The 17,072-nt window shown below is 47.2% G+C and overlaps 1 protein-coding gene across 1 annotated transcript in view; it reads left to right on the top strand.

The window, feature by feature from the left end:
- The window catches only part of TTLL12 (tubulin tyrosine ligase like 12), a 32,042-nt gene extending 15,309 nt beyond the window's left edge, over nucleotides 1-16,733 (top strand). Inside the window, exons 10-14 of the mRNA XM_069763366.1 lie at nucleotides 490-641; nucleotides 1,962-2,043; nucleotides 2,381-2,449; nucleotides 2,877-3,015; nucleotides 15,597-16,733. Coding sequence (XP_069619467.1) covers nucleotides 490-641; nucleotides 1,962-2,043; nucleotides 2,381-2,449; nucleotides 2,877-3,015; nucleotides 15,597-15,748 — 594 coding nt within the window. The 3' untranslated portion in view covers nucleotides 15,749-16,733. The remainder of the gene's footprint in view (nucleotides 1-489; nucleotides 642-1,961; nucleotides 2,044-2,380; nucleotides 2,450-2,876; nucleotides 3,016-15,596) is intronic.
- Nucleotides 16,734-17,072: the final 339 nt, after the last annotated feature.

The following is a 17,072-nucleotide window of genomic DNA, read 5'->3' as shown; positions in this document are numbered from 1 at the left end:
GAGTACCTCCCACACCACGGCGTGGCCTGTAGAAGAGCCCCCCCCCCTACACCACGGCGTGGCCTGTAGAAGAGCCCCCCCCCCTACACCATGGCGTGGCCTGTAGGTTCCTGGGTTGGTTTCTCAGTCAGTTAAATCTATGGCGAAAATGAATCATTTGCAAAAGTCAAAATATTTTGTGCAATTTCACTTCATTAACCCCTCCCCTCCCATCTGTGTATTCACTAGTATTTTGGATGCCATTTTTATTTTTTTTATTTGTGCCTTTTAGCTCCAAAACTAATTTGAGACAAGGACAGCCCATTTTTGACTTTGTGAAAATTCATGAATTTTGAAGAAAAAAAAAAACTGCAACTAAAACCCCAGGATAAAAAACAAAAGTCACTTGGGATTCTTGTGTGATCCATTGTGCAGAAACAGAAACATTAAACTGTGTCCGCTAATAATGGCGCGTGCAGAGGGGAGATTACGTGCTCGTTCCTCCCACAGGTTGTGTCCAAGTACGTGGAGGATCCGGTGCTCTTCCATCGGGACGACGTCGGGAAGGTGAAGTTCGATATCCGCTATGTGCTGCTGCTCCGATCTGTGCGGCCGCTCCGGCTCTACACCTACAACGTCTTCTGGCTCAGATTCGCTAACAGGCAAGTCTGTCTCTTTTTTTTTTTTTTTTTTTTTCTCTCGCGCTCTCTTGCACTGTGTGTCTTGTTCTCTAGCGCACGCTCTCTGTGTCTTGCTCTCGCTTTGTGTCTCACGCTTTGTGTGTCTCGCTCTCTTGCCCTCTCGCTCTTTTGCTCTCTGTTGCGCACGCTCTCACACGCTCTCTCTCAATCTGTCATGCTCTGTGTGTCTCCCTCTTGCTGTCTCTTTGCTCTCTCTCGTGCTCTGTGTGTCTTTCTTATTCTCTCCCTCGCTGGTTCTCTCTCTTGCTGTCTTTTTTTTTCTCTCTCGCACTGTCTCTCTCTTGTTCTCTCCCTCGCTGTGGGTCTCTCTCTTGTTGGCTCTTTTGCTCTCTCGCTCTCTCTTGCTCTCTCGCTCTGTCTTTTTTCTCTGGCTCTCTCGCTCTCTCTTGCTCTCTTGCTCTCTCGCTCTCTTGCTCTCTCGCTCTCTCTTGCTCTCGCTCTCTTGCTCTCTCGCTCTCTCTCGCTCTCTCTTGCTCTCTCGCTCTCTCTTGCTCTCTCTTGCTCTCGCTCTCTTGCTCTCTCGCTCGCTCTCTCTCTCTCTCGCGCTCTCTCTCTCTCTCGCTGTGTCTTTCTCTCTCGCTGTGTCTTTCTCTCTCGCTGTGTCTCTCGCCCTGTGTCTTTCTCTCTCGCTTTCTCTTTCTCTGTCTCTCTGGTAATGGATAAATCCATCCTCGAGATTATTGTGCAGCGAGCGTTCCTCGGCAGCGCAGTTCTTGTGTATTCCTGACCTGTGCTGCCGAGAACAATGGCAGCCTGTGCGCACTGTCTGTTGCAATCTGCCCCGGAGCGCTCGGCCTCTGTGCCCCTTTTTTGTAGAAGACCGCCAACTGGCAGACAAGTAGCTGATGGTCGTCCGTCTTCTGCCGCCGGTCACTTGGTGTAGTTAGGTGTTATATCTATCTCAGCGGTTCGCACTGTTACCTTGCAGAGTCCTAGCAGGAATTAGCGACGGTCGCGCCTGGGCCTGGGCGGTCCCTTTGGCCCATACGAGAAGACCAGCACTATTAAAGCCCACTTCCATTACACCCAGTTTGTTCCTCCCAAAACCAATAATCTCATTTTATCTTATGTCCTTAAATATTAATTCAGAATTTAGATTGTGAGCCCCAATTGTCCCGGAGTGTGCAGATCGCGCCGATAGGTGCTGCCGGCCACTCGCCACCCACTAAATGGTGCAAAGATGTCTTCGCACTGCCCAATGGAGGCCGGGCTGAACCCCGCAGCATCAGTGCCAGGGAGGGGGCACAATCTTACAGACTATTCTCTTTTTTTTCCTGCCAGGCCGTTCTCACTCGATGACCTGGATGACTACGAGAAGCACTTCACGGTGATGAACTACGCTTCCAATGTGCAGCTGAAGCAGGTGACATTACCATACATGACCACAGAGGGGCAGCGCTCTCCCGTAATGGGGAAACTACAAGTCCCAGCATGTAACATCCCCCTCCCCTATGTATAGAACTGCTGCTCCTTCATTGGTCAGAGTCACCGGACTTGAACTTAAAACCATAAGGTTATTTTGTAATACTGCATTTATCCTGTAGGGGCGCTGCAGGCAAAATGAACGCTAGCTGCCAGCTTGATCGCTGTCGGGAATATAAAAAGGGTTTTGTTTATTTTTTTTTATTTTTATTTTTTTAAGCCAAGACCCTCTAATATCCCAAGTTACATCCTCTGCCTCTTTATCCTTTGTGTCGTAGATTCACTGTGATGAGTTTATCACCATGTTCGAGAAGCAGTATCCGGAGTATCCCTGGAAGACTATTGAGGTAAGTGATTTTTTTTTTTCTGATCCCTTTTAACCCCTTCATATATGACATACAGTTACGTCATATGTCGGGTGCGTAGTGCGGGCTCACAAGCTGAGCCTGCGTCTTTTCAGGCAGATGATGAATGATTTTTTTTCAGCCATCATGTACCTCTAATAGCCGCGGGTGGAGCAGAGCTCTAGCTACGCCTGTTAACCTGTTCATCTCTGACAGCGACGTTTAAAACGCGCCGGTATGGGGGAGCATCATTCCACCAGCCCACGATGTGTTCACGGGGCGCCGATGGGTTGCAATGACAGCTGGGGGTCTGCCGAAAGCCTCCGTGCCTGTCATTACGATCCTCCTGTGAAAGTGAGCCAGATCCATGAGATCATTGTTCAAATAAGATGAAGTGCTGACTTTTTGCTGCCTCTTGTTTTCTTATCAGGCTCAATTATTTAAGACTTTTGGAGAACTATTTCAAGCAGCGACATCCAAGCCAGCCCCCCTCGGGATCTGCGACTACCAGTCGTCCCGAGCCGTGTACGCCATAGATCTGATGCTGAAGTGGGACAAGGACAGTGAAGGTATGGCCGCGCGTTCCCTACAGTCTTCCTCTGAATTCAGTGCAATGTCCATTGATTTCAGAGGTACCTATGTAAATTATCAAGCGCTGGGGGTGGGCAATTAATATTTCCGAGGGGCCACATAACACCGTGACTGTTGTGGAGGCCGAACCAATAGGCAGAAAATAATTCTTCTCAGTATTTAATATTCACATATTAATTATAATTGTATCACTCAATAGTCAGCAGAATTAAGTATGCCGACATTTTCTATGTACAGTGTGATCCCGCACACGGCTCCCCTATGTACAATGTGATCCCGCACACGGCTCCCCTATGTACAGTGTGATCCTGCACACGGCTCCCCTGTGTACAGTGTGATCCCGCACACGGCTCCCCTGTGTACAGTGTGATCCCGCACACGGCTCCCCTGTGTACAGTGTGATCCCGCACACGGCTCCCCTGTGTACAGTGTGATCCCTCACACGGCTCCCCTGTGTACAGTGTGATCCCGCACACGGCTCCCCTGTATACAGTGTGATCCCGCACACGGCTCCCCTGTATACAGTGTGATCCCGCACACGGCTCCCCTGTATACAGTGTGATCCCGCACACGGCTCCCCTGTATACAGTGTGATCCCGCACACGGCTCCCCTGTATACAGTGTGATCCCGCACACGGCTCCCCTGTATACAGTGTGATCCCGCACACGGCTCCCCTGTATACAGTGCGATCCCGCTGTTATGTTTGCTAATGACAGGTGTTATGAAGGCAATCCAGAAACACAGTGTGCTTAGCGATCAGAGCGCACACCGTGATCTGACAAATACCCAAAAATACAAGAACGAGCTCTGAGACGTGGAAACTCTGTAGACTGCACACCTGATCCTATCCTAAACACAACTAAAAGCGGCTGTGGATTGCGCCTAACAACTACCTAGGCAACTCGGCACAGCCTAAGAAACTAGCTAGCCTGAAGATAGAAAAATAGGCCTGACTTGCCCCAGAGAAATTCCCCAAAGGAAAAGGCAGCCCCCCACATATAATGACTGTGAGTAAGATGAAAAGACAAAACGTAGGGATGAAATAGATTCAGCAAAGTGGGGCCCGATATTCTAGGACAGAGCGAGGACAGTAAAGTGAACTTTGCAGTCTACAAAAAACCCTAAAGCAAAACCACGCAAAGGGGGCAAAAAAACCCCACCGTGCCGAACTAACGGCACGGCGGTACACCCTTTGCGTCTCAGAGCTTCCAGCAAAACAAAAGACAAGCTGGACAGAAAAAAAGCAACAAAAAAGCAAAAAGCACTTAGCTATACAGAGCAGCAGGTCACAGGAACAATCAGGAGAAGCTCAGATCCAACACTGAAACATTGACAAGGAGCAAGGATAGCAGCATCAGGCGGAGTTAAGTAATGAAGCAGTTAACGAGCTCACCAGAACACCTGAGGGAGGAAGCTCAGAAGCTGCAGTACCACTTGTGACCACAGGAGTGAATTCAGCCACAGAATTCACAACAGTACCCCCCCCTTGAGGAGGGGTCACCGAACCCTCACCAGAGCCCCCAGGCCGACCAGGATGAGCCGCATGAAAGGCACGAACAAGATCGGAAGCATGAACATCAGAGGCAAAAACCCAGGAATTATCTTCCTGAGCATAACCCTTCCATTTAACCAGATACTGGAGTTTCCGTCTAGAAACACGAGAATCCAAAATCTTCTCCACAATATACTCCAATTCCCCCTCCACCAAAACCGGGGCAGGAGGCTCAACAGATGGAACCATAGGTGCCACGTATCTCCGCAACAACGACCTATGGAATACATTATGTATGGAAAAGGAGTCTGGGAGGGTCAAACGAAAAGACACAGGATTGAGAACCTCAGAAATCCTATACGGACCAATAAAACGAGGTTTAAATTTAGGAGAGGAAACCTTCATAGGAATATGACGAGAAGATAACCAAACCAGATCCCCAACACGAAGTCGGGGACCCACACGGCGTCTGCGATTAGCGAAAAGTTGAGCCTTCTCCTGGGACAAGATCAAATTGTCCACTACCTGAGTCCAGATCTGCTGCAACCTATCCACCACAGAATCCACACCAGGACAGTCCGAAGACTCAACCTGTCCTGAAGAGAAACGAGGATGGAACCCAGAATTGCAAAAAAATGGAGAAACCAAGGTAGCCGAGCTGGCCCGATTATTAAGGGCGAACTCAGCCAACGGCAAAAAGGACACCCAATCATCCTGGTCTGCAGAAACAAAACATCTCAGATATGTTTCCAAGGTCTGATTGGTTCGTTCGGTCTGGCCATTAGTCTGAGGATGGAAAGCCGAGGAAAAGGATAGGTCAATGCCCATCCTACCACAAAAGGCTCGCCAAAACCTCGAAACAAACTGGGAACCTCTGTCAGAAACAATACTCTCAGGAATGCCATGCAACCGAACCACATGCTGAAAGAACAAAGGCACCAAATCAGAGGAGGAAGGCAATTTAGCCAAGGGCACCAGATGGACCATTTTAGAAAAGCGATCACAGACCACCCAAATGACTGACATCTTTTGAGAAACGGGAAGGTCAGAAATGAAATCCATCGAAATATGTGTCCAAGGCCTCTTTGGGACCGGCAAGGGCAAAAGCAACCCACTGGCACGAGAACAGCAGGGCTTAGCCCTAGCACAAATTCCACAGGACTGCACAAAAGCACGCACATCCCGTGACAGAGACGGCCACCAGAAGGATCTAGCAACCAACTCCCTGGTACCAAAGATTCCTGGATGACCGGCCAGCACCGAACAATGAAGTTCAGAGATAACTTTACTAGTCCACCTATCAGGGACGAACAGTTTCTCTGCTGGACAACGATCAGGTTTATTAGCCTGAAATTTTTGCAGCACCCGCCGCAAATCAGGGGAGATGGCAGACACAATGACTCCTTCCTTGAGGATACCCGCTGGCTCAGATAAACCCGGAGAGTCGGGCACAAAACTCCTAGACAGAGCATCCGCCTTCACATTTTTAGAGCCCGGAAGGTACGAAATCACAAAGTCGAAGCGGGCAAAAAATAACGACCAACGGGCCTGTCTAGGATTCAAGCGCTTGGCAGACTCGAGATAAGTAAGATTCTTATGATCAGTCAATACCACCACGCGATGCTTAGCTCCTTCAAGCCAATGACGCCACTCCTCGAATGCCCACTTCATGGCCAGCAACTCTCGATTGCCCACATCATAATTACGCTCAGCAGCAGAAAACTTCCTGGAAAAGAAAGCACATGGTTTCATCACTGAGCAATCAGAACCTCTCTGTGACAAAACCGCCCCTGCTCCAATCTCAGAAGCATCAACCTCGACCTGGAACGGAAGAGAAACATCTGGCTGACACAACACGGGGGCAGAACAAAAACGACGCTTCAACTCCTGAAAAGCTTCCACAGCAGCAGAAGACCAATTAACCAAATCAGCACCCTTCTTGGTCAAATCGGTCAATGGTTTGGCAATGCTAGAAAAATTACAGATGAAGCGACGATAAAAATTAGCAAAGCCCAGGAACTTTTGCAGACTTTTCAGAGATGTCGGCTGAATCCAATCCTGGATGGCTTGGACCTTAACTGGATCCATCTCGATAGTAGAAGGGGTAAAGATGAACCCCAAAAATGAAACTTTCTGCACACCGAAGAGACACTTTGATCCCTTCACAAACAAAGAATTAGCACGCAGGACCTGAAAAACCATTCTGACCTGCTTCACATGAGACTCCCAATCATCTGAGAAGATCAAAATGTCATCCAAGTAAACAATCAGGAATTTATCCAGATACTCACGGAAGATGTCATGCATAAAAGACTGAAACACAGATGGAGCATTGGCAAGTCCGAACGGCATCACCAGATACTCAAAATGACCCTCGGGCGTATTAAATGCAGTTTTCCATTCATCTCCCTGCCTGATTCTCACCAGATTATACGCACCACGAAGATCTATCTTAGTGAACCAACTAGCCCCCTTAATCCGAGCAGACAAGTCAGATAACAATGGCAAGGGATACTGAAATTTAACAGTGATCTTATTAAGAAGGCGGTAATCAATACACGGTCTCAGCGAACCATCTTTCTTGGCTACAAAGAAGAACCCTGCTCCCAGTGGTGATGACGATGGGCGAATATGTCCCTTCTCCAGGGACTCCTTCACATAACTGCGCATAGCGGTGTGTTCGGGCACGGATAAATTAAATAATCGACCTTTAGGGAATTTACTACCAGGAATCAAATTGATAGCACAATCACAATTCCTATGCGGAGGTAGGGCATCGGACTTGGGCTCTTCAAATACATCCTGATAATCAGACAAGAACTCTGGGACCTCAGAAGGAGTGGATGACGAAATCGACAAAAATGGAACATCACCATGTACCCCCTGACAACCCCAGCTGGATACCGACATAGAGTTCCAATCCAATACTGGATTATGGGTTTGTAGCCATGGCAACCCCAACACGACCACATCATGCAGATTATGTAGCACCAGAAAGCGAATAACTTCCTGATGTGCAGGAGCCATGCACATGGTCAGCTGGGCCCAGTATTGAGGCTTATTCTTGGCCAAAGGTGTAGCATCAATTCCTCTCAACGGAATAGGACACCGCAAAGGCTCCAAGAAAAACCCACAACGTTTAGCATAATCCAAATCCATCAGATTCAGGGCAGCGCCCGAATCCACAAACGCCATGACAGAAAACGACGACAAAGAGCATATCAAGGTAATGGACAGAAGGAATTTGGACTGTACAGTACCAATGACGGCAGACCTAGCGGACCGCTTAGTGCGCTTAGGACAATCAGAAATAGCATGAGTGGAATCACCACAGTAGAAACACAGACCATTCAGACGTCTGTATTCCTGCCGTTCAACTCTAGTCATAGTCCTATCGCACTGCATAGGCTCAGGTTTACTCTCAGACAATACCGCCAAATGGTGCACAGATTTACGCTCGCGCAAGCGTCGACCGATCTGAATGGCCAAAGACAAAGACTCATTCAAACCAGCAGGCATAGGAAATCCCACCATGACATCCTTAAGAGCCTCAGAGAGACCCTTTCTGAACAATGCTGCCAGCGCAGATTCATTCCACAGAGTGAGTACTGACCACTTCCTAAATTTCTGACAATATACTTCTATATATATACTCCCTAAGCTAGAAGATCGTTGGGTACAGCCGGGACCAGCTGCTTCGAAAGCATCACCAAACCAGGGATTCAAGCTTCAGGAGGCTAATTTGCATATTCCAGGTGCCTTCTGGGAGAAGCGAAGTCTCCCTAAGCTAGAAGATCGTTGGGTACAGCCGGGACCAGCTGCTTAGAAAGCATCACCAAACCGCGCGCCTTAAGGCGCGCGAATTTTTGCCTGTAGGACATTATTGCAAGAGAGCTTGGCTGAGTAGATTACACAAGAAGGAAAACACACAGCAAGTCAGCAGGATCTAGGAGCAACATGGCAGATGTGACAACCTACATGGTGAGCTGCAGCATGTGCTACATATTCACAGATCGACCAGAAGAAGAATCCAATTTCACCTGTCAGAAGTGTAGACTAGTGGCCCTTTTAGAAGAAAAGGTGCGGGGTCTGGAAGAAAGAATAGCAACTTTGAAACTCATCAAAGAGAATGAAGACTTTCTAGACAGAACAGAAGCATCTCTACTGGTCACAGAAGGTGCAAAAAGTGTCAGAGAACCTCCAAAAGCAGATGAGTGGAAGCATGTGACCAAAAGAAGCAAGAAGACCATGGAGAAATCACCAACCACACAACTGAAGAACCGATATCAAATCTTTGTAGAGGATGAAGATGGCACACCTAAGACTGAAGCAATACCAGCAAGCAAAAAAGAAAAGGGCACACAGCAACAAGTGACAGCAAAAAGTACAGCCAAGAAGCAACGAAGAGTGGTGGTGGTGGGAGACTCACTACTGAGAGGCACAGAAGCAGCCATCTGCAGACCGGACATAACTGCAAGAGAAGTATGCTGCCTTCCAGGTGCGATGATCAAGGATGTGACCGATAGGATACCAAAGCTCTTCAGCTCCAAGGACGTCCACCCATTTCTTCTGATACATGTTGGCACCAATGACACGGCAAGGAAGGACCTACCGACAATCTGCAAGGACTTTGAAGAGTTGGGGAAGAAAGTAAAGGAACTGGATGCACAGGTAGTTTTTTCTTCTATCCTTCCAGTAGACGGGCATGGCACCAGGAGATGGAACAGGATCCTTGATGCAAACAACTGGCTAAGACGATGGTGCAGACAACAAGGATTTGGATTCCTGGACCACGGTGTGAATTATTGGTATGATGGACTCCTCGCCAGAGACGGACTACACCTCAACAAACCTGGGAAACACACATTCGCCAGAAGACTCGCTACACTCATCAGGAGGGCGTTAAACTAGAAGAAGAGGGGACGGGAAGAAAAACATTAGACTCGAACAAAGACGACCCAGGAAAACATACTCTGAAGGGAGGTAAGAACATTTCTAAAACAATCCACAGTGAGGAGATTGGAACAAAACAAAATCCTCTAAACTGCATGCTCGCAAACGCCAGAAGCCTGACAAACAAGATGGAAGAACTAGAAGCAGAAATATCTACAGGTAACTTTGACATAGTGGGAATAACCGAGACATGGTTAGATGAAAGCTATGACTGGGCAGTTAACTTACAGGGTTACAGTCTGTTTAGAAAGGATCGTAAAAATCGGAGAGGAGGAGGGGTTTGTCTCTATGTAAAGTCTTGTCTAAAGTCCACTTTAAGGGAGGATATTAGCGAAGGGAATGAGGATGTCGAGTCCATATGGGTTGAAATTCATGGAGGGAAAAATGGTAACAAAATTCTCATTGGGGTCTGTTACAAACCCCCAAATATAACAGAAAGCATGGAAAGTCTACTTCTAAAGCTGATAGATGAAGCTGCAACCCATAATGAGGTCCTGGTTATGGGGGACTTTAACTACCCGGATATTAACTGGGAAACAGAAACCTGTGAAACCCATAAAGGCAACAGGTTTCTGCTAATAACCAAGAAAAATTATCTTTCACAATTGGTGCAGAATCCAACCAGAGGAGCAGCACTTTTAGACCTAATACTATCTAATAGACCTGACAGAATAACAAATCTGCAGGTGGTCGGGCATTTAGGAAATAGCGACCACAATATTGTGCAGTTTCACCTGTCTTTCACTAGGGGGACTTGTCAGGGAGTCACAAAAACATTGAACTTTAGGAAGGCAAAGTTTGAACAGCTTAGAGATGCCCTTAATCTGGTAGACTGGGACAATATCCTCAGAAATAAGAATACAGATAATAAATGGGAAATGTTTAAGAACATCCTAAATAGGCAGTGTAAGCGGTTTATACCTTGTGGGAATAAAAGGACTAGAAATAGGAAAAACCCAATGTGGCTAAACAAAGAAGTAAGACAGGCAATTAACAGTAAAAAGAAAGCATTTGCACTACTAAAGCAGGATGGCACCATTGAAGCTCTAAAAAACTATAGGGAGAAAAATACTTTATCTAAAAAACTAATTAAAGCTGCCAAAAAGGAAACAGAGAAGCACATTGCTAAGGAGAGTAAAACTAATCCCAAACTGTTCTTCAACTATATCAATAGTAAAAGAATAAAAACTGAAAATGTAGGCCCCTTAAAAAATAGTGAGGAAAGAATGGTTGTAGATGACGAGGAAAAAGCTAACATATTAAACACCTTCTTCTCCACGGTATTCACGGTGGAAAATGAAATGCTAGGTGAAATCCCAAGAAACAATGAAAACCCTATATTAAGGGTCACCAATCTAACCCAAGAAGAGGTGCGAAACCGGCTAAATAAGATTAAAATAGATAAATCTCCGGGTCCGGATGGCATACACCCACGAGTACTAAGAGAACTAAGTAATGTAATAGATAAACCATTATTTCTTATTTTTAGTGACTCTATAGCGACAGGGTCTGTTCCGCAGGACTGGCGCATAGCAAATGTGGTGCCAATATTCAAAAAGGGCTCTAAAAGTGAACCTGGAAATTATAGGCCAGTAAGTCTAACCTCTATTGTTGGTAAAATATTTGAAGGGTTTCTGAGGGATGTTATTCTGGATTATCTCAATGAGAATAACTGTTTAACTCCATATCAGCATGGGTTTATGAGAAATCGCTCCTGTCAAACCAATCTAATCAGTTTTTATGAAGAGGTAAGCTATAGGCTGGACCACGGTGAGTCATTGGACGTGGTATATCTCGATTTTTCCAAAGCGTTTGATACCGTGCCGCACAAGAGGTTGGTACACAAAATGAGAATGCTTGGTCTGGGGGAAAATGTGTGTAAATGGGTTAGTAACTGGCTTAGTGATAGAAAGCAGAGGGTGGTTATAAATGGTATAGTCTCTAACTGGGTCGCTGTGACCAGTGGGGTACCGCAGGGGTCAGTATTGGGACCTGTTCTCTTCAACATATTCATTAATGATCTGGTAGAAGGTTTACACAGTAAAATATCGATATTTGCAGATGATACAAAACTATGTAAAGCAGTTAATACAAGAGAAGATAGTATTCTGCTACAGATGGATCTGGATAAGTTGGAAACTTGGGCTGAAAGGTGGCAGATGAGGTTTAACAATGATAAATGTAAGGTTATACACATGGGAAGAGGGAATCAATATCACCATTACACACTGAACGGGAAACCACTGGGTAAATCTGACAGGGAGAAGGACTTGGGGATCCTAGTTAATGATAAACTTACCTGGAGCAGCCAGTGCCAGGCAGCAGCTGCCAAGGCAAACAGGATCATGGGGTGCATTAAAAGAGGTCTGGATACACATGATGAGAGCATTATACTGCCTCTGTACAAATCCCTAGTTAGACCGCACATGGAGTACTGTGTCCAGTTTTGGGCACCGGTGCTCAGGAAGGATATAATGGAACTAGAGAGAGTACAAAGGAGGGCAACAAAATTAATAAAGGGGATGGGAGAACTACAATACCCAGATAGATTAGCGAAATTAGGATTATTTAGTCTAGAAAAAAGACGACTGAGGGGCGATCTAATAACCATGTATAAGTATATAAGGGGACAATACAAATATCTCGCTGAGGATCTGTTTATACCAAGGAAGGTGACGGGCACAAGGGGGCATTCTTTGCGTCTGGAGGAGAGAAGGTTTTTCCACCAACATAGAAGAGGATTCTTTACTGTTAGGGCAGTGAGAATCTGGAATTGCTTGCCTGAGGAGGTGGTGATGGCGAACTCAGTCGAGGGGTTCAAGAGAGGCCTGGATGTCTTCCTGGAGCAGAACAATATTGTATCATACAATTACTAGGTTCTGTAGAAGGACGTAGATCTGGGGATTTATTATGATGGAATATAGGCTGAACTGGATGGACAAATGTCTTTTTTCGGCCTTACTAACTATGTTACTATGTATATCATCCTGACCCTGGCACAAAGCCAGCAAATTTTTCTCAGCCTGATCCACTGAATTAGGCTCATCGTAAAGCAATCCGAGCGCCAGGTAAAACGCATCGACACTACTCAATGCAGGGTCTCCTGGCGCAAGAGAAAATGCCCAGTCTTGAGGGTCGCCGCGCAAAAAAGAAATAATAATCAAAACCTGTTGAATAGGATTACCAGAAGAATGAGGTTTCAAGGCCAGAAATAGCTTACAATTATTTTTGAAACTTAGAAACTTAGTTCTATCTCCAAAAAACAAATCAGGAATAGGAATTCTTGGTTCTAACAGATTTCTGATCAATAGTATCTTGAATTTTTTGTACATTTATAACGAGATTATCCATTGAAGAGCACAGACCCTGAATATCCATGTCCACACCTGTGTCCAGAATCACCCAAATGTCTAGGGGAAAAAAAAAAAGTGACCACAGAGCAGAAAAAAAAAAAAAAAAATGATGTCAGAACTTTTTCTTTCCCTCTATTGAGAATCATTAGTTTGGCTCCTTGTACTGTTATGTTTGCTAATGACAGGTGTTATGAAGGCAATCCAGAAACACAGTGTGCTTAGCGATCAGAGCGCACACAGAGATCTGACAAATACCCAAAAATACAAGAACGAGCTCTGAGACGTGGAAACTCTGTAGACTGCACACCTGATCCTATCCTAAACACAACTAAAAGCGGCTGTGGATTGCGCCTAACAACTACCTAGGCAACTCGGCACAGCCTAAGAAACTAGCTAGCCTGAAGATAGAAAAATAGGCCTGACTTGCCCCAGAGAAATTCCCCAAAGGAAAAGGCAGCCCCCCACATATAATGACTGTGAGTAAGATGAAAAGACAAAACGTAGGGATGAAATAGATTCAGCAAAGTGAGGCCCGATATTCTAGGACAGAGCGAGGACAGTAAAGCGAACTTTGCAGTCTACAAAAAACCCTAAAGCAAAACCACGCAAAGGGGGCAAAAAAAACCCACCGTGCCGAACTAACGGCACGGCGGTACACCCTTTGCGTCTCAGAGCTTCCAGCAAAACAAAAGACAAGCTGGACAGAAAAAAAGCAACAAAAAAGCAAAAAGCACTTAGCTATACAGAGCAGCAGGTCACAGGAACAATCAGGAGAAGCTCAGATCCAACACTGAAACATTGACAAGGAGCAAGGATAGCAGCATCAGGCGGAGTTAAGTAATGAAGCAGTTAACGAGCTCACCAGAACACCTGAGGGAGGAAGCTCAGAAGCTGCAGTACCACTTGTGACCACAGGAGTGAATTCAGCCACAGAATTCACAACACCCGCACACGGCTCCCCTGTATACAGTGCGATCCCGCACACGGCTCCCCTGTGTACAGTGCGATCCCGCACACGGCTCCCCTGTATACAGTGCGATCCCGCACACGGCTCCCCTGTATACAGTGCGATCCCGCACACGGCTCCCCTGTATACAGTGCGATCCCGCACACGGCTCCCCTGTATACAGTGCGATCCCGCACACGGCTCCCCTGTATACAGTGCGATCCCGCACACGGCTCCCCTGTATACAGTGCGATCCCGCACACGGCTCCCCTGTGTACAGTGCGATCCCGCACACGGCTCCCCTGTGTACAGTGCGATCCCGCACACGGCTCCCCTGTGTACAGTGCGATCCCGCACACGGCTCCCCTGTGTACAGTGCGATCCCGCACACGGCTCCCCTGTGTACAGTGCGATCCCGCACACGGCTCCCCTGTGTACAGTGCGATCCCGCACACGGCTCCCCTGTGTACAGTGCGATCCCGCACACGGCTCCCCTGTGTACAGTGCGATCCCGCACACGGCTCCCCTGTGTACAGTGCGATCCCGCACACGGCTCCCCTGTGTACAGTGCGACCCCGCACACGGCTCCCCTGTGTACAGTGCGACCCCGCACACGGCTCCCCTGTGTACAGTGCGACCCCGCACACGGCTCCCCTGTGTACAGTGCGATCCCGCACACGGCTCCCCTGTGTACAGTGCGATGCCGCACACGGCTCCCCTGTGTACAGTGCGACCCCGCACACGGCTCCCCTGTGTACAGTGCGACCCCGCACACGGCTCCCCTGTGTACAGTGCGATCCCGCACACGGCTCCCCTGTGTACAGTGCGACCCCGCACACGGCTCCCCTGTGTACAGTGCGATCCCGCACACGGCTCCCCTGTGTACAGTGCGATCCCGCACACGGCTCCCCTGTGTACAGTGCGATCCCGCACACGGCTCCCCTGTATACAGTGCGATCCCGCACACGGCTCCCCTGTATACAGTGCGATGCCGCACACGGCTCCCCTGTATACAGTGCGATGCCGCACACGGCTCCCCTGTATACAGTGCGATGCCGCACACGGCTCCCCTGTATACAGTGCGATGCCGCACACGGCTCCCCTGTATACAGTGCGATCCCGCACACGGCTCCCCTGTATACAGTGCGATCCCGCACACGGCTCCCCTGTATACAGTGCGATCCCGCACACGGCTCCCCTGTATACAGTGCGATCCCGCACACGGCTCCCCTGTATACAGTGCGATCCCGCACACGGCTCCCCTGTATACAGTGCGATCCCGCACACGGCTCCCCTGTATACAGTGCGATCCCGCACACGGCTCCCCTGTATACAGTGTGATCCCGCACACGGCTCCCCTGTATACAGTGTGATCCCGCACACGGCTCCCCTGTATACAGGGGGCCGGTTGTGTCCTGGGGGACCGCAGTTTGCCCTCGTTTGGTGTACAGCGAAGCGACACGGGGACACAAACCAAATTTTTTTTCAAAACCACGAACACAAAAAAAAAATCTCTCTAGCAGCCATGATGGTGCTGACGAGAGGAATCCTACTGCGATGTCATTTTTACCACACAGTGAACACTGCAGAAATGAATCCCAATAATGGAGAGCAATGAGAAGCACATGACTACGCTGGATTTGTTTGTAGTCTGTAACCATGGAGACGCATAGCTGTGCCTGAGAGCTGTGTACGCCAAACAGAAAATATCTATAAAAACTGAAACCGAATGGATGAACTGAAAAGCCGACGACCGTTCTCCTCCATGTGAGCTCAGATTGATCCCAAACCTCTTTTTTTTTTACTCCTTTTAGGTAAACGGATAATGCGGCCGCAAATTCTCGAAGTCAACTTTAACCCCGATTGTACCAGGGCCTGCAAGTACCATCCGACTTTTTTCAATGACGTCTTCAGCACTCTGTTCTTGGATGAAACCGACAATTGCCACATGACCGCCATCCTTTAATTCCGCTGGGAAATTAATCTTGATGCAACCAGCAGCAGCCATATCGAAGCCGTGACGATAATATCTGCGACTATACCACTACATGGCTCATAGGAATCCAATTATTACTGCTCTTAAAGGGGTTGTCCAGGATCAGATAAATGCTCTGCTCTATTTCTTGAAAGAGCGCCACTCCTGTCTATAGGCCGGGTCTGGTATTGCAGGTCAGCACCATTCTCTTGAATGCTGCAATACTTAGAGGTATTCCCATCTCCAACATCGTATCCCAATATGTAGTAGGTATAATAATATTAGCAAATACCTCCAATTAGAAATGTAGTATAGTTCTTCTGATTAGCTATGCCACTTACCCCATGTGCAGGACATTGCAGTAGCTTGGGTATCCATGGTTACGATCATTAACAACAAACTGTCACTCTGAGTGGTCATAACCATGGATACGTAAGCTACTGCAATGCCCTGCACATGAGGTAAGTGACATGGCTAATCAGGAGAACTATACTTCATTTCTTATTGGAGGTATTTTCTATTATTACACCTACTACATATTGAGTTAGGATCTTGAAGATTGAAATACCCTTTTAACACTACCATGGAGAAGAGTGGCGCTGTTTTTCTGGAAGAAATAGGCATTTTTTTTCTAATCTCATGTTAAGGTTCATTTTTTTTTTTTTCAGCTGCCATCACTTTAGGCTTTACCGAAAATGAGGAGACCCTGCTAAAATAAAATATCTATATGAGATGAGGTCTTTGCTGACATTTCTACCGTTTTTCTCTCTACCCTTTGATACGTTGCAGATTTTCAGCTGTTGTTTTGCACCGGGCAGTTGTATTAACCCGGAGAGTTCTCGGTTGCATGTCCATGGGTTCAGAACGGGGAGTGCCCATACTGTAAGCAATCTACCGGACTCCGCTTTTCACATTTACACTTGCTTGTTACTTTTTTTTGTTATATTTCAGAAAAATAAAGGTCACGTTTATTTCACTCATTGGTGGTTTGTTGTTTTTTGTTACACTACGTATGGTTGAGTCTTCCTCATCCGTCAAGGTATTTCTGCTTTGGCTAAGGTAGATACAGATAGGTAGAATTGCCATTTAGAAATCCAGGTAGGCAGTCATCTTTCACTTATGGTGCTGTAATGGCGGGCAAATGGTCATCTAGTTTTCGAAGAAACGTCTATGGAATAGACTTATGGCTCCCTGTGCTTCCAGCAGCCTCTGCGCTGGTTTTAAAGGCTTTCATAAACATGACTCACGTACCTGCTCACAGCACGCGACTTGGGGTTGCGCCTGCAAGGGTTAATCTATCTCCCCTCTCTGTCCA

This window comes from Ranitomeya imitator, chromosome 4 (genome assembly GCF_032444005.1).
Source record: "Ranitomeya imitator isolate aRanImi1 chromosome 4, aRanImi1.pri, whole genome shotgun sequence".
NCBI classification, from domain to species: domain Eukaryota; kingdom Metazoa; phylum Chordata; class Amphibia; order Anura; family Dendrobatidae; genus Ranitomeya; species Ranitomeya imitator.
This window is presented reverse-complemented; position numbering and strand designations above follow the sequence as displayed.